Source organism: Aptenodytes patagonicus, chromosome 3, assembly GCF_965638725.1.
Source record: "Aptenodytes patagonicus chromosome 3, bAptPat1.pri.cur, whole genome shotgun sequence".
In the NCBI taxonomy this organism is placed as follows: Eukaryota; Metazoa; Chordata; class Aves; order Sphenisciformes; family Spheniscidae; genus Aptenodytes; species Aptenodytes patagonicus.
The window spans coordinates 115,326,387-115,351,249 of NC_134951.1; the positions used below are offsets into that span (position 1 = coordinate 115,326,387).

Below are 24,863 nucleotides of genomic sequence, written 5' to 3' on the forward strand. Positions count from 1 at the left end.
CGGATAAAATCCAAATTGGATCATTAGATTAACACAAATTGGAATCTCTTAGAGATACTGGTCTTGCAGTATGTATAGAAACTACTGTCTTTCAAAATGTAGTTGTTCAATTCAGATTAAATAATCACCTTTACACAGGTCCACAATTCACATGGTGCAGAGCCAAAACTAATTATTTTGCAGAAGTTTAGACTGAAATGAGGGCAAATGCCTTCTATTATGGTGGACTTGTATCCTTATAGAAGGATCTGTTTGGTTGCTCTGATCCACAAATTTGGAAGTCTGAACCATCCTGTTTGGAAAAACAAGGCTTGAGAAAATGGAAAGTTATTGGACTTGTCCCTTTTTGGCTGCTTTATTTAATTCCTAAAGCCAAAGAAAAGAGAAAATGCAAGACTAAGCAAAAGGAGCACAAACAAGAGGAATGAGAAAATAGAACCAAGGTGTATAGCTAGAAGAAAAGACAAATGTAAATTAAGGGGGGGAGGAAGCCCTTTTTTATTTAATAGAGAGCCAAATAAACATAAAGCAGAACAATCTTTGCCTATTCAGAGATTAAGTTTCAGGATATCCTTTAAGAAACTTTTACCCTGTAGCCCAGCCTTTCCAAGATAAGATAAATCCAGTGCTGTTATCAAATTCTGACCTTAGCATTGGTCACTACATAAATATAATGTGAAGGCACCCATTCTGAGTAAAAGAATATATAGTCCAATTGCATCCTGCTGCTTTACTACTATTTTTTTCACATCCTCCAGACTGGCCATATGGTCAGTTTGTTTGATAATTTCCTCAGGAATGGCTACTCATTGAAATGGCCAGTTTGAAGGTCTTACGCCTTGGAGACCTCTTGTACTGCATTTCCAGCAATCTCATCACTTACAGAAGCATGAATCCTATTTTGCTGCTTTGAAGAGCACATCTGAGTGGTAGATTTCCTTCATTTTCTTTGGCTTCTATATTGACCTGTAACCAATGAGCTTAAAATACCGCCTTCACTTTTTCACTCAGAAGACTGCTGTATCTCCATAACAAGAGGTAGATACTTCTTTCTTTTCTTTATACAACTGCTTATACCAATTTTTGTCTTTTCATAACACAAACATATCGTATTCATTGAGAAATGCTCCACAAAGTAAAGTTCTTGTTTCAATTTCACATGTATTGTATAAGAATTCTCCTTTGAATGTTCTTTATTATGTATAATTTGTAATTCTTTCATATGAAATTTTACTTTTGAATACACTTTTTCTGTAAATGGAACATAAATCCTTAGCTTGAGAACTATTTTTTGGTGGAAAATTGTAATGGAGCTGCCACTGCAAGGTATATAGCTACTAGGGTATTAAAAAAGCATTGTTAATAATGTAATGGGGTCTTGTAGAATTTCTTATTCTGTTGCTATTTCATTAACAAGAAATTATTCTCCAAAAAATAAACACAGCTTCATTCAAACAAAAATATTCTGGCTTGTCAAAAAGAGAAGTGCAGGAAAATAATGTTCATTCGTGGAGGAGCCAAATCTACAAGGTCCTTGTGGAAACAAACTAAAACCCCTTAGATCTTATCTCTAGATCTAAGTGGAATACTGAAGAATAAAAAATGTGTCTACATTCCCTCAGCAAACTAGATAACTTCTATTTGTTCTCTCCTTCTTTCACATGCATGTACCAGGAGTAACACAAATGCAAATAACAATTAAGACAGATTTCAAGCATTTGAGATCATGAAGGGCAAAAATGATGACAAATTGCTTTTGCCATTATTTGGCCCAAGAGAGCTCTCACGCATCAGAACAGGTGCTACCATAGCACCAATTCCACAAACAAATCATGTGAATGGCAAAATTCTCATGGATTTAAGTGCAATGAAGATTTTATGCTAAAAATGTATTTAGCACAGAACCCAATAACCCATTAATTCTTATATTTTGAATGCACTGCAAGTACAGTATATACCACAAGCTAAAAGTCCATCAGGCATACTTCAGGCACAGAGAGAATGTGACCTCTCAAGAGGACTTAGAAAAAAAAAAAATCTGTTCCTGAGCATTCTTAGAAAGATTTGACAGTCATGCTGTTTAAGTCAGGTAGCTCATGAAAGATTTTTACATAATAAAATTTCTAAAAATACAATAAAATGATATTTCACCCAAGAATAACCTAATCCTCCTTAACATTTTTGCATAGGGATTAGACCAAATAAAACCAAACCTGATAGTATTTTCGTGAGAGAAAGTAGTTCCAGGCAGAAATTGGGTATGACACTCACATCCACTGACATTTAAAGAAGACTGAATTTAAAAAATCAAATTCAGTCCCCAAATATAAGAGCTACAGGACTGAGATATCTGAAGGTTAGCACATTATCATCAATTAATGGGTAAGTATAAAACCTTTAGGATTTTATTCTATCTCAGGTTGGTCCTTGAATGAAATTGCACTGTGCAATTTATTACCCAGTGGAACTGAGAAAAGGACACAGAGTTTGTGCCAAGATAAACTAATCAGAGATTTATATATTTCATTGCTGACATGTGATTTAAATATCACTCACCAATTTGGTATTATTCTTAAAGAAATTTACAAAATCTCTTGATCAGAATTCAAAGTCCCAAATCTAATGACCATTCTACTATCTTTTTCACAGCTTGAAATCTACATATGTGCTGAGGACTTTGAAAGGAGGCACAAGGAAACCCTAAATAAACATATAATCTTGTCTCTCTCACTGCCATGTTTTACTTAAATATCCCCAAATTTCTGTTGATGAATAGTGTCTGCTAAAAACTGTTGTATGACAAGGGCACAGAAATAACTTGATACGTTCCCCCAAAATCCAGACATTTTCTTCGTAAGCAAGCAATTTCAGTAGAATAAAAATGCAAGTCTTTTTTTTTCCCCAAAGAAAAAAAAAAATGCTGTTTTAACATTTGCTGAAATAGAATTGCACTATAGTGTACCTTGCAAAACAGATTAAATAGAGAGGAAAAATTACTTTCATATGTTTCCCCCCAAAGGAAATATATATTTTATACTATTCTAAGGAAACCGACCCTGCAGTCTCTTGTCCAAGATCATTATTGAAAATAGCTGATCTTGTTGTACTTTGAAGTACTTACAAAGGTAGCGACAGATTTTTGGCACATACAAATATTATTAGCAAATAAAAAAACACAATATTTGGATTTCTGGAATGTAACATTTTGAGAGAGATTAGTAGATGTTTCAAAGTAAGAGTGATTTATTTATTGTCCAGGAATGGTGTCTCAGATACAACATTAACTATTTAATTAAATATGTACACTACCTCCAGCGATCCTATAGTGGCAGCATACACAGCTATGAAAAGGAAAGATAAAGGAAAGGATTGTGATGCACACGTAACGTAGTCTGGTAATGGACCATAGAAGAGATGGTATTTTATTTTTTAATATACTCTACTATAGGTTAGCAATATTAGGAAATACGTTATGTAGTGCGTCAGATTGCTTCTCGGAGCTGGTATAGTAACCAAAGGTACAAAAGAAAGTTTATCAGCAAATTCCTATAGACATCAAGAGAGGTGAGTAAGTACACTCTGTGCTTTGGAAAAAGATCTCCCTCTGTTTACTCTGCACCTAGGAAAGCATCATAAAATCTTGTTATGTTTATGGCTATTTCCATTTTAAAATATGTTTGAGTACATGTGTAAATTATAATAAAGATTTATTTGTTCCAGAGGAGGGGTCAGAGTAATATTATGGTTTTCAAAGCTATGGACTCTGTATTTCCTCACTACTTAGCAAAAGTAAAATGTCAGAATAAAAAGATTTTGAAGATAAAATAAACATTTTAGCATTTTTCTCCTCGGTAATACAGTATTTCAAACTCCAGTGATCTGTTCAACATTTTAGAATGTCTGGTCCATTTACTATTGTTCTTCTTTTTGTATTTTCCATTAAAGATTAAACATTTACTTTTATGACACATAGCTAATACTTAACTTCTTCCTTTAATTAGTTTACATGTTCAGTACATTTGCTTACAGATTTAAAGGTCTGAATTCTCCATGCTCCCTTCTGCAATCATAGACTTGCTGACATTTCATTTAGCCAAAGTGCTTTGCTCTCTCAAAACCCCTTATCATTCTACTTAAAATCGAACCGAAATCAAGAACATTGGGTCAGCACAGCGGATTGCTCATTCTGGGATTTTGGCTGTGTTGTTGGACAGAGCTTCTAGCTAATCACTCTTTTCTTGTGATCCGATTTATTAGCCTTGCTTAGCTGTACAGTTCAGCTGAATGTATTATGCAGATGTACCCATGAAAAGTAGCTAGCACAACAGTGGCTATACAGGACCGTCTAGTATGTGGTGATACCTAATAACCCAGGAGCTGGAATGCAATCTATGATTCCCTTTCACATATATTTAACCAGCTCTTTTTCCTGTAGATTTTGCATTCTTCAGTAGGTTATCATCTTCTGTGACACAGGTGTCATACACTCTCTGTTTGGTCATTTTATCCAAATGGCAAACAATGTGTAGCTGGACTGTGTGTTCAGTTCAAGTTATATATTTTCAAATGGTCATTTGGACATTTCCCAGTCTATTCTTCCTTTTATATACAATACATATATCGATTGTTCATGAAAAACAAGTGAATTACTTGTTAGTCTACTATATAACTGCTATCTAAAGATAGCCTCATGAGACCTTCATGACATCAAATGTTATAGCTACGGTCATTTAAGCTATATATACTTTAGGCCTTCATAACATTATTTCATCATACAAAGATCAGATTAGAATTATTTCTGCATAAACTTTTTTATAAATAGTTAGTAAAAGCAACATATTTGGATAGATTTTTCATGAACAACAATAACTAACTTCCATGAAGGTAACAGCTCAAGCTGTTTGAGGTAGAACCAAACTCCTTGATCCAAAAATTTCTGAAATCAGAAAGAATATTCCCTTGCTTTCAAAGGTTGCCCAAGGAGAATCATTCCACTGTTACATTGTTGAAAATCAGATCTTCATTTCAATTCAGATATAGATGAACAAATTCATCCTATCCTTATAGGCTAATTCCTAGTAGCAGAAGAACCAAAAGGCTAGAAACTTAGGAAAGTGCTTTTCTCCTCTTTACTGGCTAATCAGTCTGTATTGTTCAGAATAGCCTTTACGTAACCAGGTATTAATGAAAATCACTATTTCCCCCCTTACACCTTTTTGCAAGTACAAAGCTTTACATTCTATGACATTTTGTAAACACTGTCTGCCAGAAAGCTCTAAAATCCTTCATACAATAGCATCAGCAAGTACTATGAGAGTGCAGTATGCCTAAGAAAATTCTTTTATTCAGCTGACATTTATCCCAAGAAAATACAATCTTACTTGCATTTTAGTAGGTTTTCAGTTCATTTCCAAAAAAATCTTTGCTTTTGCTTGCAAAGGAGATAAAATTAAGAATCTTTTGATAGTACATTTGTTAAGGACCCCTTTATAAACACCATTTTACTCAAGGATATATTAATCTTGTTAACAGATCTTGTTGCTGTGTTATGCTATGAGAAATAAACCACAAACCAGGCTCAAACAGGTTATCCCAAAGAAGAACATACGTTTATAAAGAACATGTATGAGTACATCAGGAACTTTGTTGCCCTTAAAGCAATCTGGAATACCCTAAATTACAAAAAATTATTCATTACTTTTGCTCCAATGTTTGTATCTCAACTACAGCTCAATATTGTATATAATATGTAACATCTAAAACCATAAGTAAGATCCACTTCTCTTGTAGTAGGTAGTGGTAGGAATATAGCAAAATATGCTCTGAAATCTCAGACATTACTAAACAAAACAGACAGGGAATGGTAAGAAGACAGTGAATATCATTAACCTTATTATATGGATAAAACTGTGAGGGAGATTAAATACTTGAGATATATAAAGAACTTGTAATAAATTGTGAAAATAAAATAGCAATTCCAAATCCCATTTCCAGTACTTAATTACTTCTTAGTCCTTCATCTCTCCTTTTTTCCATTTCATGCTTCCAGATGTCTACCATTCATCTGATGTAATCATTTATGAAGGATGCAGTTTTTAAAGAAGAAATAATATCTGGGTCCAAAGCTTAAAAAGGGTTGTTTCATAATAAGTTTTTCTGAACTGTAGTAAATTCTGCAAAAAGCAAAACCCAACTGCAAAACCCAAGAACCAAAGGTCACTATCACAATTAAAATGATCTTCTGAAGGAATCCAACATTTCAGAGGAGAACTTGCAGCTGGTCATATATTAGGTATTGTACAGTTCTTACCAAGCAAAAACTACAGTAAGAACATCCTGCAGTAGGAAGTGTAGGATGAGACTCATGACGAGACTGTTGCCTGATACCTTTAGAGATAGGTAGGCAGTACACACCACATTCAGTAACCAATAATTTGCTGAAACTTGGCTGAGCATGATATACTAATATAATATCTAATAACATTTCAGATATTTTTGTTACATTCTTCTCCTGGTATCATTTATTTGGTTACCAAAGGTTTGTTTCAACAATATTGCCAGTTTCTTATTTTATTAACAGTTTTCCAGGCTACTTTTGCATAAAGTCAGAGAAAACACCAAGTCATATTGAAACTTAGATTAAATACTTAAAAAAAATAATAAATTCAGGAACCTGTTTTGAAATGCAGCTAAAAGGAAAGTAACTCTCAAAAATAGTTTTGACCACTATGAAAATTTCAGTACTGAGTTTTTCCAAGATTTGTTTTAAAAGTGATGCTACTGACTCGCAGAAAACAGAGGTCCAGTTCTTACAAGCTCAGCTGAAAAACTTCATGATTTTTATTAAGATATAGTACAGTGTAGATATTAGGCTTATTCAGAGACAAATTTTAGCTTACTTATCTTTGAAAACAGACTACTTTAAAACAGAAAATATTTTCCAAATCACTGAAAGTTTTCCTAATATTTCCAATAAATTCCTTAAATAATTTTTCTGGCCAGAACATAGATAATCAATAATGCTTGCAGGAGTCAATCACAGCTATATAGACAGAAATTCAAAGACATGTAGCAAGAGTCACATGCCCTCTTCTGTTGTAGCTGAGCAGGCAAAGACCTTAGCTCCCCTTACACTACTGCATGCTCTCTATCAGAAAACTCCTTTCTATTTGCCCCTTCGGATCAACTGGCATAACTGCCTGAGGAACTGCTCTATCCAAATGATCTGGATTTAACAAAGTCCTCCCAAGAAAATTATTTCTCTTTACCCAAACCACTGTAGGAGGACCAAGCTTGAGCACGATTCCCCATTTATGTGTATGGGGGCAGATCTGAGAGAGAAGTAACCTTAGGTGCAGTGGCTACACTGTTTCACGTAGAGCAGTCAGCTTCATTTGCTCTTTTAGAAGTGAATGAAAATTTCTGACATAAAATAATAATTGCATCAATTTTAAAAATACTGAAAACTACCTATTTTTTAATCTTACCAATATAAATCCCAGAGATGGCACATTAACAATTGTAAAATAAATATGCCTCTGGTTAATAAGAGAAGTCTTGCCTTTAAAAAAAAAACTTTTTTTTTTTTTTTAAATTTAGGAGGCTTTATGAAGTTACATTGTTTTCTAGAATTTTATTAAATTGAGATGAATTTTTAGCCAGTTTATGAAATGCATGTATGTTGTAAATAACCACAGAAGCTGATATTTTGAGGAGTCTGGTAAGTGTAGGTAGTAGATTAAATGATGGTCAAAGCGTCAATATATTTAATTTTTGTTGATATCCTATGGTCCCATTAGGCTAGTAAACTTTTGCTTCACTCTTTGTAGACTATTCTCTATGTTTCAAAAGAAAAAAAGGGAAGTTTGCAGAGGAGTACTGCTGAGCTAGGGACATATTTTGAATGACAGTAAAATCAGAGTGCATTAAATTATATTCCCTTCACTGCTTAGCAAAAAACATCCTTTAGGGATGTTACATAGGACTGGGATTTCTGATTGGTACTATTTTCCTGTAGAATTTAAGCTTTCCTAAATAAATAGCACTGGAATTGTTTTATAGAAAATGCAACAGAGGTGGTAAAAACCACATACATTGAGCTTGAACAAAATTTATGTGCATAGAGACATCTGAATTGAAACTCATTATTATTCATAAAAAAAAGGCATTTCTAAAGATGAGTCTAATAAGATTACATACTAGGCACAACATTTATAATATGTAAAAACATGAATAGTTGCCTCTAAAAATTTAGAAATACTTTAATTAATTGTCTATGATTCTGCAGTTTAGCTTGTATCTGATTGTGCTTAAACCATGATTTTAAATTCTTTTTTTTTGGACTTTGAACTTTTTTCTTTTAAAAACTTTTCTATTCATTCTAACACACATAGTCCCATTTAAATCAGTGGGAGTAATAACATTTAATATTCCTGAAAATGCCACTAGGTAGTTAAATACCATGAGGTAACATATAGAATAATTATATGCTTGTAAATAGTCATATTGTATTATTAAAATAAGTATGGTTATCCACAGGATATTTGTATATACATTAATTTATATTGGGGATTAAGGGGATAAAATTATTCATACAAATAATCCAACCAAATACAGTGGGACCATCTGTGAATTAAGTGATCATAAAGAAATTTATTGGGAATGCGACTGTGACTTTACTCTGTCTTCACTTTCTCCTGTCCTAATAGTTTTTTATTTATGTGCTTTATAGTCAAAATAGTGCATAGTATAACATAATGGGTATAATATAAATCATAGAAAAAAAAAAGAAAAATAAATACTCTTTAATCTTCAGAATTTTTTAATACACAAAGAAAGAAAGAGCAGCTAATTCTGTAAATAGAGAAAGCAGCAATCTCTAAATAAGGAGAAAAATAATAAAGGTGTGTTTAAAGTTCCTGGGACATTAATAAATGTAACTTTTATAAAGGCAGGAGTATCTTAAAAATATTGGCTGGTCAAGTCAAAAATTAACACTGCATTTCTGGCTTTTGTGTATGGAATATACTATTATGGCTATACTTTTCCTTCATATAAAACTTTTACAGGAAGAGCTTAAGAAATATTTTTAGGCACAGTTTTTTAATGGCAACACTGAACAAGCAGATGTGCAAACACAATATTTAGATTTTTATTTTAAAAAATCAATTAATTCCTTGGAAAAAATGGTTCTGAAATGTACTGAAACAATTGTGCCTAAACTTTTTTATTTTATTTTGCCTTCTTTCTTTGTAAAACACACTTACTACAAAGGAGGATCAATTATAGTAATTAAAGAAAATTGAGAGTGACCCAATGTAGTAAGGAAGTCTTCTATTTTTTCAGTCTTAAAAAAATATATTTGATTTAGTCACAAAAAAACAGTTCTGCTGAAAACCTGACATTTATGTTAGCAGTAGTATCTGCCCAAGGGAACTCCAAGTAAGTTTCATTTCCATTCTGATTCCTTTTGACTTCAGTCTTATTTTGAAGCAGAAATATAAAAACCATTTGGGCTGGAGTAACTTGACTTTCAGGGGTAAGCCTTTTGCCAATCCTTCGAAAGCCCACCAGAATCTGTTCAGGTTGCAAACTTTCTCAAAAAATATGTTTGTACAGTATTAGTGGAGATGTCTTGGGTTTTATCAGGAAACTCCTGAAAGATTGTTTGGACTGTGGTTGCATACTTTAACTTCAGCCTCCACGGATCTTCCCTGTCACTGGAAACTCTGTAGCCTGTGCTAGGTCCAGCTACCCAGTTTTGGAGCAGGGAAAGTGTCAGTCCATCAGCAACTTCCCTGCTGGGAATGAGCCCTGTGGAAAGGGCGCTGCCTGATTGAAGTGCAGAAAGCACAATGGCTGGGGCTGGGATGTCTGAGTGGGAGTAGAGTTTTAAAAACGTATAAAAAAATTATACACTCTGACTATTTTACTACCTTAAAAGAATGTTCTTTAGGTTGCAAAGTCAAAAATAGCAGCTCTGAGACAGAAGGCTTCTTACGTAACTTAGACCCATCCGCTTTATTCACATACATTATGATATAGCCTTTAATTACACAGTTTAATGCAATTGTCTCCAGAGCCTCCGTAACTTTTTCTGTATACAGAATAGCTCTATTCTTAGCAATAAGTAATGACCGAGTAATGAAGAAAGCTGTTGTGCCAATGAGCAGTACCCCTGCCCCTGCAATACAAGAGTCCTTGCTAAAAAGGAGTGGGGTGTACTGCATACCAAGGAGAGGTGAATGCTGCCTTGAAGAAATATGTTCTATCCCCTTCTCTCCTAAAAATCCCATGTGATTTTGGTCAAGTTTTTAAAGCCAGGAATTTTCTGGGTGGTCATTCCTTACGCTGTTCAGGACATTTGCATCTTTGGGGAGCGTGCCTTGCTGGATATCCCCAAATATGCAGTGCTGATCACTCAAAGCTGTAATCTGAAGTCAGTGCGAGCTGTGCTTTGAAATTATAGAGTATGCTTAGAGTATGTAGTGTTATATGTGAAGTACTCAGAAAAACTTCAGATTGTGCACTCAGTATTAGTGAATGTTTTTACCTGCAGTCTCCCTTGCCTCAGTTCTCCTCTAGGACTGGGATAATAGCATCTGTCATCTTACATGGACATTGTGCAATTTTTAATATTTGCGCAGCAGCTCAGGCATCATAGTTATGAAAACCTTAGAAAAGCCCAGGGAAAAATTAATAATTTCTCTTCAAAGCTGGTTTGAATATGGACGATAAATAAGGCTCAGGGCTACACACTGAACAGCAAGGAGAAAACAAAATATTGAAGAACTTATTATGCAGACTATGCACCGAATGAGGCAGAAGGCTCGAGGAAAAAGTGGTATATGGTCATGTAATTAAAGACTGTTTCATAATGGATACCCAGAAACATATGAAATTAAAATTGTACAGTATCTTTTGTCCTGACAGTTCATAGCTTTTAAGTGCTTTATTTTATAAACTTAATAATATTCTCAGAGCATAGATTTTGAGTGCAGTATGGTCATACATGTCAGACTGATACCAATGACTTAGGTTGATTAGAGAAGCAGCAAACTGGCCATACCAAGCTATGCTTTAAAAACCTGTGCACTAAATGGGTATCTTAGAACAACAAAAGGAGTGTGAAGATTGATTCAAACATATGGATGAAAAAAATACATGACAGTCTATTTTCAAATGGCAAGCATTTTAATACAGGATAGGTCATCTCAGCAATGGGGGTTGGAAGTGGGGTTAAAATATGAAATTTTTTTTAGCCACTAATTCATAATTTTATAGGGGAAAATTGCATTGCCAGTTCTTATTATACCTCTACAAATACAGAAAAATTTAAGAGTGGAATAAGCAATTATTGTTATCATATAGGTGTGGGAAACAAGCAAGCAAAGCTTCTCAACAGTCATTTTTGTGCTGGTAAAATGTTTCTGTGTATCTGAATGATGAAGGAAACTTCTATAAAGATCGCAAAGTAATATTACATAGTAGTGGGCAGGGTTAAGCCTGTTTGTTTCTTGAGGTTTTGGGGTGGTTTTATATTAATATACTTGAGCGATTTTTTTTTTTTCTAACCAGAGGACCTGATTCTGATCTTACCCTTATTTTACAATGGCTTAATGTGTTAGCTTCAAGAGACATCAATCCTGATTTACACAGACATGAAGGGAGTACCAGGATAAATTATTTTACTCCATCAATTGACTGAGAGATCCTACTGAATGTGACAAACCTACAAAAGCAAAATATTTTAGAAATATTGTCCATAACAATATATATGATTTCTAAAGACATTTTTCTCTTCCAATTCCATTAGGTAATTATTTTCCTTAGTACCTCTTTCTGCATCGTCTAATGATCAAAATCTTGATTTAAGTCACTGAGAGCTCAGACTGGGCAAGGACCAAGTTTCCAAAACATAATTGTGTACTATTTTTCAAATTTCTGAAGAGGAAGCTAAGGAAGAGCAAAGTTGAATAACTTCAAAACCTGTACTCAGTTCACCTTATATATTTAGGCTATCCAAGGAGTAATAAGCCCATATTAAAGTACAACATCAAGATAACTAAATCTTACTAAGTTCTCAGAGGCATGCTTTTGAGTTAGGTATAATCTCCATCACAATAGATACAGCATCACTAACTGCTTTTTGTTATTTTTTTCATGCAAATGTGAATAAAATGGAGAGACATTACACCCTTAAATACAAGCAACAAAAAAGATTAAAGCCACCACTCATTGGAGGTAGCTTTGCTTCTGAATTCCTGTGGTGCCATCAACTTAGACTGCTATTTTTCCACTTCCAATAGATATGTTTCTGTTTTTTTAAGAGGGAGAAATTGGAAGGAAATTTTATTCACTTGCATTACTATGCATGCTTCTGTGGTTTAAGATTTACAAAATCCACCAGCATGACTCAAGTATCACAATGGGTAATATGTGACTGAATAGCAGATATTTGTTTAATCAGTTCCTTTTACAAACTTGAATGGTGTAGATATTTAGAATATGCAAGAAAGTCCCTACTTATTTAAAGATTCCAATGATATTTAAAACAAGAGAATGGGATCCAGCTGATGATAAGAGAATAGATAAAACCTCTGAATGTTAACAATTTTTCAAACATTAAAAATGTGGTTATCAGTGGATTTGCAAGAATAGCAGGTCAAAACTTCTATTACATTAACTTTTTTCTGTCATTGGAACTTTCTTTGTTACAAAAACCTGAGTAAGAAACAGTGTGAAAATATTTTTCTCATAACTTTGAACCTGATGTATGATTTGTTTAAATTTTGAGTTTCAAAATTTGTAATGTGGAAAACAAAAATAAAAGCTGTGCTGTACTGCTTAAATGCACATTATAATGCCAGACTCAGCTGTTTAACTGCCGTAGAAGAAAAAGCACAAGTTCAAGGCTGTGTAACTAACTTTCATCCTAGCTGCTCCTCCAAATACTTTGGACCAAGAACAGTGACAAAACCCCCAGAAATTCCTGGAAACTACCACAACTGATACAGCATTCATGGAAAACTAATGGAGTTTTGGGTCAACAAGGAAATATATTCAAATCATATTTTCTTCCTGGTGAACTAGTGGGAAAATGCTGATGTTTTCCTCATAACACTTAAGTCAGGAATGTTTTATGTAAGAATATGAAATCTGTATTCAGAATTCTTCAGTAAATGTTTAACCAAACCAGACAAATCTTTTGTCTAATGTTGAATGACAGTCCACAACTTATCTCTGAAAAACTGTACGTTCTAAAAAACCCCCATGTTCTTTGCAATGTAATAATATTACAGAAATTATTTTTCTTCAGTAAGTATCACAGAAAACAAACTTCACAGAGAATCAGCTCCTGCGAAGTTCACCAACGTTCATCTGAGAAGGATGTAAGCAGGAGGGCATTAATCAGTTCTTCGAAAATCTATTTACAAATCTTTCTTATATCACCCCATGATAGTCTTAAAAATTAAGTGACATACAGCTATTGGTTTATAACTTCCATTTTCACCTGTCTGTCCTCTGATGAGGAAAAATGGGAAGAAAAGAAAACTCAGAATAAGCAAAACTAGTAATCTCTCTGTCAGCACTAACATTCCTGGAAACTTCCTGAAGAAATTCCACTGCTTTTCTAGTGGATGCAAAGCATCTGTCCACCCCATTATAGATACTCATCTGAAATTCATTGTGTTTAGACATAGCAGTGTGTGTAGTCTGGGAAGGAGATGCAGTGTCTCACTAGCCTCTCCACCTCTTGTCCCTGGACCTTCCAAGTTAAGAGTCCGATCTTACAAATGTAAAATGTAAAAATGGTTTTACAAATGTAAAATGTAAGCCTGTTGCTACGTAACAATCAGCAGAATCCAAACTTTTTTAGATCACTTTCACCACTCCTGTATGATTCAGAATCAGGAAAGATAACGTCTTTCCTAAGAGGGCTGTAGAACTTTTTTTTTTTAACTAGTATTAGGGCCCAATTCAATTTTTATTAATAATGAATATTATCTTTGCATCACAAGACTGTAATTCAACCTAAAGCTATTCATCACGGTTGTCCCCTAGACACCCATTGTACAAATGCTGACGTGTGTGTGAAAATTTCTGTTGTCACCTTTGGGAACGAAGAAGAGTCAGGATAAGCTTCTAAAGAAAATTACAATACTGAGATACAAATCTTCACCTCATGCCTACTCACTAATGCTGTGATTTTATATACACTTCTTAAAAAGAAAGTACATATAATTTGTAATATATACATGTAATCTTTCTCAAGGAGTCTTTTCTTAATGGAAATATCTCCTTTGGCAAAAGTGTCATTTTTTTAATTTTTTGTTAAAGCTAAAAAGCATAGAAGGGAAAGAAGATCAACATGAAGGTTATTCTGTATCAGAAATTAAGATGTAATTCTGAAACTTTGGAACTGTGACATATATCTCCAATTGCATAGTGTAATGTCAGTGACCTCCGTAATGGCTGTACATATTCTCTTAATTACAAAGAGACATTGCTGTGGGAAGAATTAATCTATTTCTCTGCCTTTAAGCAACATGAAGCCCTTTCTCTAGACAAAATCACCGAAAAGTCAAACCTTTTTGTTTCAAGACCTTATGCATTGTGCCACAGACTAAAAGCAATCTGCAACTTGCACACCTACATAGCATTGTTGGTACGTTACACTTACATATGCAAAATATACTGTTTCATGGTTTGTAGTGGCAGCAATTGCAAAAGGGATTCTATTGAATACACCTCACGCTTTTTTGGTAAAACAGATTTTTCCACAAATTACACAGTCCCTTAGATGTAAAACAAAACCAGTCGCATAACTTTACTCTTACAGCATGGTTCATAAGCATATATTAAATTAATAAATAATAATGATGATGATGGTAATAAATATACAAATTTATGAAGTCTTTTCTCTATAGATATTCCCAGATGAATACCACAGTCAGAATCAGCAGTTTATTTAATTTGCCCTAGATTTTCTCTGTTTTTATATTCCCACTTGAATAATAAGTTCAGAATCAGCAGGTTATTAGGTTTGCCCTAATTCTAAACTTGAGTCAGTGGGACTTCAAATTGATTCCAATGAAAAATGAAAACAGAACCCGTTTTTTTCAGCTATCTATGAGGCACCAAATTTGCTGCTTATTAGGGCCTAGCTAAATAGTTCCAGGTTCATAAAAAACTGCATAGAATTAAAGAAATCTAAAATCCTGTCATACAATCCTGTTCTTACAGAAAGCTGCCAGCATACCTCTGTCTCTTATTTCTTTTCAAGCTCAAACAAGGCATGACTGAGGCCACCTCCCACTTTCACCCCCAAATTTCTCATTGAAAACGAAAAAGAATAAAACTTTTAAAAAATTGTATGATCATTGACTTGGACCCAGAGTGCTCCACTATCCTCAGACATTAAATCTTAGATCCTTTTATAGTAATAAGGATGACTTTTGTACAGGTGTCGTAACATTGCAAAGGATGGGAACTGTTATAACCATGAGAAGACCTGAATTGTCAAGGGAGAAGTGGTTGGCAGTTGACAGCTGACAAGCTACATTATTTCCAGTATCTAGTCAGACTAATGGAAAGCATGTAGTGGCAGACCAGTTGTGCACAAGAAAAACCACATTATTCTGAACACTAAGCTATGGATAGCTAGGCAGTAGGAATGGTGGCAACTTCAAAGCCAGCTGATAAGTATCAGTTCTGCAAACTAAAGAGGTTGCACTATGGTAAGCGGGGCTTCAAGTCTTGACTTCCCCTACTAGATCCTTAATAGAAATTCTGGTCTTTCAAGTGCCTGACAGCCACCAAGAAAATCCTACCAAAAATCCCGTATGGAGTGTCACTAGTTTAACTTTACAGATGGAGAAACCAAACTGGAGAAGTGGTGTGAACTGTCTAGAGTCAATGAGAAAGCAATGTTATATCAAAATCATGTGCTTTTTCCTACTTCATTCATTAGTAGGTAATTTGTGCATTGAAGTGCTCATTGGTTCTACTGAGTACACCGAGATCCAAGAGAATGACTAGACATTAGCATGAACCCACCACATACAACTACTTCTTAGTCAGATACCATCACCACAGTACAGAAGGAGAAAGTGTCATTTCAGAAAGTACACATCTTTGTGGGAAAAACCTAAATTATTTTGTAAAAGATTAAAATTTGATCCCTGGTCAGCGTAGGACTAAATAAAGGCATCAAAGATATTATGTACCCTGACTTTGCCAGTGAATTCTGTATATAGCAGCACAGTTAAAGTTACGTTTGTCACGTTCTACAAAATCACTCCCTGAAAGAAGTATACTTTGGTCTTTACAATTTACTCCTCAGGTACAACATAGTACACAAAACCTCAGAATGCCCTTCACTATTCTGTAAAATCATGTGTGTATGAAGGTATACAATTTTCAACTACAGCACAATAAACTAGACAAAGTATTTATACAGAAGCTGGTATGGTTTCATGTTTTCTGAAAGTAACACTAAGCTTTCTGGAAGACAAAACATTGTATTAATTTCAACAAGAGAGATGGATGAACCTTTTTGTTTTAAATTACCAGCCAATTTTGATATGTTTATTAAAAGAAGCATAAATCCTCAAAGCTGCATATGTTACTGTTAGCCTCTACATAAAGCTATTTCTATCAGGAACTGGTTTTACTTGCCAGTCTGTTTCCACATTCCCATCCATCAGCTCGGTAATGATGATGGGATAAAATTACATGTTCTGTAATCCAAATGTTTTCCCACAACTCCTTGGCTAGCATCTACTGTTAAAAGACTCCTAGGGAGCCAACCTGCAGCTGAGAAAAAAGATCACGTACATTTGGTCCAAAATGCCTGTAAGCCTTGAAATGTAATTACATTAAAATATAGACAATTTCATTATATAATTTTGAAATTCTGAATGAATATGGCCAGTCTGACACAAGGTCCTATGCTGCTAGATGTAAATTCTTTTAGCATATTAGCATTCTATCATTTGCAATACAGACTTAAAATTAACATGGACCCTGCATCTCAGCTAGGCACAAAGGAAAGCAACAATCTCACTATATAAAATATTATTGATCTGGGGTACTAAGATGTATGCTATATGCATAAGTGGTCTTTTGGAAGTATTTCAATATCGGCATTTTGAAAGGATTAGCAAGATTCAACAAGTAGCCTTCTTAGAAGATAATATAAAATGGACTGCCAATTCCTAATTACCAGTGACACAGTATTTAAATTGCTGTGATTTTACATGAGGCAGATACTGAAATCAGTATCCTATAATGCTGAATCCTGGCAAACAAAATAACATATCAAATTGCATTAGGAAAACGATGCAAAATTCTCCTTTAAACTGACATAAGGATTTTCATACGACTAAATGCGAAGGGCACATATTTAATACAGTTTTGAAAGACTTTGGGATTATTTGATTCTCTGCCCTTAAGATTCTACCCTGACAAAGTTACTGTTTAAAAATATTAAATAAAATTAAAACATTTACTGTTAAATTAATCAAATAATCTGTAAATACAACAGAACCTTAGTGAAATCTCTGGTGGATTTCTAGCCCTCCTCCTAAATCAATGTCACCCCAGTGGCCACTGGTACTGACAAGAAATTCAGCATGCAGAAGAAATACAGATCATGTAATAGAGATGTGTATTGTAGATAAAGATTCTGAAGTGTAAATCGAAAGGGAAGTTTTGCTCACAGTATTTACTAGCTCAAAGTATATTTAGCTAACTATTCAAGATGGATAAAGACCAAGGTGGCTACTCTGTTAAGAATGACTTCAGGCAATGAGTTCAACAGCATCGCTTTGCACTCAAACACATATCTTGCAAAAGATAATTAATGCCAAAATATTTGTATATGTTTTATTCAAGGCATAAGAGAATTGAATGAATTAAAATATGAAATTTTTCACAAAGATATAAATATTGGATGACTTTTTAAAAAGTTAACATGAAGAAGCAAATATACACAACAAAGATTGATGTAATATATTCAGAACCCAAACAAACAAATTTAAATGCTGGCTAGCCTGAGACATCTGGAATTCGCTTCCTTAAAAAATCACTTTCACAGTTCAAACCATAGCTGGCATCAACTTCTGAATATCTGACAAGGAAGAACATCTCTAACAGTGAACAGCTGCATGAACGGTCCTCATTTTTCCCAGAAAAGAGAATCTCAGTAGAACAGTTAAAATAAAACATGTTCTAAACAAGAATACTTTGAATTCACAGAGTAATTGTCTCTATAACATGTTAATATTGAGGCAAGTAGGTCAGCTATATTTTAAAAAGATAAAATATCCTGTATGCAGTTTTTTCAAGCAGTTACAGATATAGAAAAGCAGAAGGGCATGGAGTGACAAGAAGCTGGGGTCAGTGAGAAAATTCTCCCAAGTCAAAGTGTGTTATGTGTTTTTTATTTCCTCCTTCAGAGGTATCTGTCTATTTTCTCAGACAGGATACTGGACAAGGTTATTTTTATACAAATGAGGATGAAAGGAAAATTATATATTTTTTTTGTCTAAAGCCAGAGGGTCACTATTTTATAAATTTAATATTTAAAATAGTTTTTTTGTTCTGAAATTTTAATATAAGAAGCAAAATGAGAAGAGGAATATGGAGGCTCACTGATACGAATCATGTATTCTCCCTACCTTCTAGGACCCTGACTTAATTCACTAAAAATTTGATTTTAAAGATCAGTCTTTTTAATGAACAGCTCTCCCTATCATAGAATCAAGCCATACCAATTTGATTCATTTCAAGGAGTAATATAATTTTCACTGAATAGATGATTGTGATGTATGGCAAAAACTTATCAGAAAATTGATATGGCAATCAGTGTTTATTTTAATGCTAGTCTTATTCCTAACAAAATTTATCATAATTTTGTGTATTTTTCCTTCTACTGAGCCACTATTATTATGTGAAATAATATTCCCTTGCCTGTTTCAGTACTTAATAGAGATTTTATTTTCTCTTTTAGAAGGCTCTTTTACTGTCTTTACTCATAAGCACACGGACTAATCAACAACAGAACTGCTACAGATCGTATTTTTCTGTGCTGTAGACTGCACACCCTCAATACTCAAGCAAAACTCCAGTCCTTTTTCTGTGATTCATGCCAAACCTCCTATTGAAGAGAGCTTAGATCCTATTCGAACAAAGAGCATGACTGAATGCAATAAATCTGATTCTTTCCTAGCTTACGCTGTTTTTACACTGGTGTAGTTCAGATAACATAAATAAAGCTACTCCTGATTTAGACAGGTACAAGGACAGTTAAGCCTACTGGGAATAACTTATATTACTATGGGATTTCCAAAACAAATAAACTTGGTTAAACCTCAGTCTTATACGAAAATTTTACTTCATGAAAAATTAATGAGATTTTCAAAGATGAAAATCTGAAAAAAAAAACCCACCAGATTTTTTCCTGAAAATAACTTAAGTGCTATCAAAAATTGCATCCTAAGGCCTGAAACTTTGACTCTAAATCAATTATTTCTAGTCTCTCAAATGTGCAAGTAGATAGAACATTTTTGAAAGGTTTTCTTTGTTGTTGTTGTTATTGATTTCTAAAGTCCTCATTATGCTCTCTGCCTTACCAGACTGCAGAGATGCAGAAGCACACTAAATCCAAGCCAAAAAAAAAAAAAAAGGAAAATTAAAAAATCCAAAGAAAATAGAATTTCATGACCATCTTTCACCTTTAATGAAAGGGTATTAACTAGGACATGTGGTTACAATTTCAGATAAAAATGGAAAGTTGGGGATTTTTTCCATCTAAACCATTTTTAGTCAAAAAGTAGGACAAGACAGAGTGAAAACTCAAGACCTCTCCAGATCATTGCAGTCTGAGATGATCCTGCATCCTTCAGCAATGGCAACCTCTTACTAAGCTTTGTGAGAAATTTACACATTCTCGGAACAAAAGATCAAAACTCAACAGTGTAATTTCTATGTTGGCTACAAAGTACTAAACAACAATAGCCAGGGTTTCTTCCTTGGCAGACATAATGGTTTTACTTGTCCTTCTGCCTTTTCTATTTCTTAGAATATTAAATCATTTATAAAATAGTTCAATATCTTTGGTAGCACATATGAGTAGCTACTGATCCCTTCATCAAAATCTGACTGACATGAATTTCAGTTACTAATTTTTCCCAATCAACAGACAGAAACTGTAGGACTAGTTCCATTTATATTGCTATCAGTGGAAATGTTGCTTGTTTCAAATGAAATCAGAACCTGAACACTTTATGATCCTTTGTTGAGAAAGTATGCTAAAATTGTAAGTCTTGCTATTATTTTATAAGGCTTCTTAGTGGTCAAGGGACACGTGAGGGGAATCTTGATCCCACTGAGGTCAATTGTAAAACCACCAGTATTTGAATGAAGCCAACATTTTACCCTAAATTTGGGGGATTCTAAATATTATTTTGAGTGTCATCTTCTTATAAGCTCTATACAATTTTTAATATATAAAAACATATATATGTATTTCAATAACATTCAGTCTAAACATAAAAATGTTCCTTAAAAATAGCTATTGATCTTATGATTATGTAAAGATAAGATTTTCTCTGACTGATATTACATGCAATTATATGAACTTTTTCATACAAATATTACATGTTCAAAATAACTTCAAATAAATAAACTATGTTTTAATGTAAAGGGTATATAAATGTATAATAATATATAAATGACTATTGTTTCTTTAACGAAGCTGCGACACCTCCTAATTTTCTTTTTGTTTATAATAGGGCCTAACTCAAAGATGCTAAGACAACTCAATATTTTACATACACCTACATATTATGTAGTACCACATATTAAAAATTTACATCCAAATACTAACTCCATTGGTATGATCTTACCTAATATAAAAGATATTTCATTTTACAGTTTCTGGGATTGTGTGCTATTGAAAGTACAAACATCTTATTTTCTGAAACTATCATTTGCTCTTTACTTATTAAAAATTATTTTAAAATGTTAATAGGGTTTGAATTTTTTAACGAATGGCAGATGAGAGATAAACAGCTGATCAAGTAAACAGGATGCAGAATGACTCCAGTGTTTTGAGTATTGACACTAAGGACAGAAGGTGTTACATAATAAAGCACAGTCACAAATGATGTTTTCTTTCTTATAATGAGTGAAATCTGATAGAAATGATAAAGGCAAATTATTCAGCCATAAATGTCATGCAGCCACTCAGTGAAGATCTTCATCTGGCCTTGATAATACCTTATTTATATTTACTTTTTACATTTTAAACTTAGGTCTTTGCTTTCCAATTTTGACATGAAGATTATATTTTCCTTTGATACATTTGTTCTTATTTCACTCGTATACCTTTACATCCTGTTCTAGGTATACAACATGTGTACTCTCTATGCTTAAGGAGCTGCAAGCAATGGTACATTTACTAGCAAAATAATAATAATAAAAAAAGAGTCCTACATGCATCTGCAAAGTAAATATTCACACTCCTTCCATTCACCAAAAACAATGGGCACTGAATATGAATCATATTTTACCCAGTGATTTATTTGTAGAAGGGATTCAGGAAACTGCTGTTTTTCTAAGCTCCCTTGTACTTGGTAAAACTATGCAGTAATTTTGTGGTCTTGGAGTATGTACTTCCCCCTTGTCCTTTTGTATTCTCCCTGGCATGGTGAATTGCTAAATACATTGCAAAGCAGTACCGTTCACATTCATGTAAAAACATAACCCTCCGTTTAATTCCCCTCTTCCCTGGCAACGATTTAAGGAATTCACAAATAAATCAGTGATTTTATTTCAGCGACGTAGCAGAGGCAAATATCAATACAAAGTGGACTCTGGGTCTCCCCTACCCTACAAAAATAAACCCAGGCCATCTTTGCACTTAATCCGGTAAAATTCTCCCCAGCATCGCTTTCTGCGCTCCCAAAATTAATTGCCACCAGCTGCTTGTGACAAGCATGCCCGTCCCCGCCTCGACTCTGGCCAAGCGTGATGCCAGCCGCCCCCTCCCTTCCAGGTGAGACCTGGCACCCAGGACCCATCTTTCCTCTGCCCGGGACAACCCCAAAACGCACCCTGCTTCTGGAAGATGCCCAAATAACCTCCTCCTCTCGCCCACCCTCACAGAGAAGAGAAAAGTGATGGCACCATGGTCGGCCACAGAGACATGTGGAGGGCAGGGAGGGGAAGGCGGGGAAGATGGGAGCTGGGGACGTGGCGGGGAGGGAAGGGGAGAGAGGGAGATCCACTTGTACAGATGAAACTCCATGCAGGCCTGGCTTCCTACCCGTCCCCTCCACGGAGTGATGGGGAGGGGGGCGGTGGAGGCGAGCTGAAATGGCACCTTACCTTCACTGCAGTCCTTCCCCCGAAAGCCTGTTTGGGAGCAGTCGCAGACAGCCTGGTCGTTGAGCACCGAGCAGACGCCCCCATTGAGGCAGACGTCCTCCCTGGCGCACAGGCGGCTCTGCTCATCATCCAGCCGCACCTCCTGGCTCTCCACCGGCGATGCCTGCGTGTAGTTGACCCGGACGTCCGTTATCCAGCCCTTGAAGGGCTCCCGGTCCTTGACAGAGGAGAGCGTCAGCTTTAGCGTCGCTAGCCGCAGCTCCGGCGGGAGCCCCCCTAAGAAGAGGCCGCTGAAGACAGTCATGTCCCGCCGCTTAGACTTCACCTCCACCCACTTTGCTTCGGCCCGGTCAATGATCAGTGTCGTGTTCTTGAAGTGGCGGCGGATGACAACGGCGTGCCAGAGGTTGTCATTGACTGCCGTGTCAGACAGCAGGGTGGCGGGCTCAGCACAGAAGATGGAGAAGCTGAGCTGCAGCCGTCCACCCTGGGTGAGGATGAGCTCCAGGAAGTCGCAGAAGCCCTCGTCGTCGAAGTAGAGCACCAGCCCGCTGGAGCTGCGCGTCTTCATGTTGAAGCTCATCTCGCTCTCACAGCAGGCGTTCCACTTGGGGAAGCGGGTCCACTGGCCCTCCGCCCCCGGGAACTCCAGCCCGCTGCCCAGCTCGGCCCAGCAGCCCAGCAGCAGGGCCAGCCAGAGCAGCAGGCAGCCCCCGCGCCGCACCAGCGCCGCCCCCATCCTGCGCGACCTGGGGCGGGCGAGCGGGGCGGCAGGGCCGGCGGGGGGCGGCGCTGGGGCCCCGGTGGCAGACAGGGTAAAATCTTGCCGGGCGCTGGCCGCGCTGGGAGGTTTGGGCACACTCACCCCCGCCCCGGGCACGGGGGTCGCTGTGGGGGACTCCCCGGGGCGGGGTGCTGGGGGTGCCCCGTGGGATGGGGTTGGGCACAGGGAGGGTCCGGGGGCTGCTGGAGGGGACCCGCGGTGGGGGGAAAGCACCGTTGGGTCTCTTCACTGTCCGGCCAGGCTTCCCAAAAGGTGTCCAGGGGCGGGTGAGTCAGCAGAAATTTTCCCCAAAGCCAACATTACCAAACCAGGAGAAAAACCAAGATCGGTGGCAAAACTCCCCTCCAAATGGATCCACCAGCTCGGCAAGATTGTAGCAATATCCCAGCGCATGCGCACCTCTTTTTACATCCTCTCCGCCAGCTGTAGTTTCCCAGGAAGCCAATTACCGATCCCAGCGCTGCCTCCCTAGGACGGATCCTCTTGTCAGATCACGGACTGTCTGACATGGTGCTAGAGCAGCGTCAGCAGACGACAGGACTCATCGCTCACGGTTTCCCGAGCTGCCTCAATCCCAATGGGGTTGAAACCCAGAACCTGTCAAACAGCCGAGAGGCTACTTGACATGCAAAGCCTGACAGCTCCTCTTCTGTTTGCTTGCAAAAGGCCAAGGCTAAGATCCAGGGGGGTGATTTTCCTCTATTGTTTTTGTTTCTAATCTGCAAGGAATTGAAACAGAATAATAAGAAATGACGACTAATAACATGTTAAATCATAAAGTTGATCAATAGTGGACGTTTGTGATTAATTTTTCATTTCAACTGCTGTTCAACATTAGGAAAATGAACTGCCGCTGTATTTTTGGAGTTACTGAGAAATTGTAATAACTTGCAGCGTTAAACCTAAATCTTAATGTATACGCTTATGCTAGATTACATTTTTATGATATAATCTACACATAAACCACTTACCTTTCCAAAACTTTCAAATATTTTAGTAGCATATTTTATTATTACAAGGATGACGTTAAAAAGAAAAGGAGGTGTTTATTCTGCAGTTTGTCTAACTGCAATTTATTCATGGAAATGCCAGCACCTGTGAAGCTATAGGGTCCTATTAATGCAGACGATGCTACCAAGCCCAGTTCTAGTTCTTTCCAATACAGCTCAAAAATATATAAAGTGGACTGAGCTCCCAGCAGGAACTGGCAGGCTTTGCTGTACATGGCACACCTACTGGTTTATTTTCATGGGGTGACGAAGAATTGCAATGGTTTCTTAGAAGGCTTTCTGAAAATTTCAAACCGCATTTTTCTCCGCCACCTGGTTTCTTTTGCTGCTGATATTCTCTGTTATGGCAGGGAAAATCCAATTCAAGCCAGCTCTGATGTTGACATTATTCACAATGCAGATCAGCTAATCCCAGGTGTTAGTCCTCTGAAATGGGTTGCAGTATTTTATGTATGTTTACTCAGCTGCCCTTATTTAAGAGGACAACTTCTCATTTTAAAAATAATATATATGCCACAGTTCACTCTCTTCCTCTGAAGAGGTCTCTGCATTCAAAGCATTTCAGCAGAGAGGCTCCCCTCTCTGTTTTTCTCCCCCAAGCTGCTATATCTTTTCTGGAAGGTGTGTATTAGCAGATCTCTCCTGATGGAGGAGAGGATCTCCGACACCTCCCT

The 24,863-nt window shown here is 36.2% G+C and overlaps 1 protein-coding gene across 31 annotated transcripts in view; it reads right to left on the minus strand.

Annotated features, from left to right (window-relative positions):
• The window catches only part of NRXN1 (neurexin 1), a 743,929-nt gene that overhangs the window by 715,981 nt on the left and 3,085 nt on the right, over positions 1-24,863 (minus strand). For all 31 annotated transcript variants that reach the window (XM_076334784.1, XM_076334782.1, XM_076334774.1 and 28 more), the window contains exon 2: positions 22,396-23,898. In XM_076334784.1, the coding sequence (XP_076190899.1) occupies positions 22,396-23,134 (739 nt within the window). In that variant the 5' untranslated portion in view covers positions 23,135-23,898. The remainder of the gene's footprint in view (positions 1-22,395; positions 23,899-24,863) is intronic.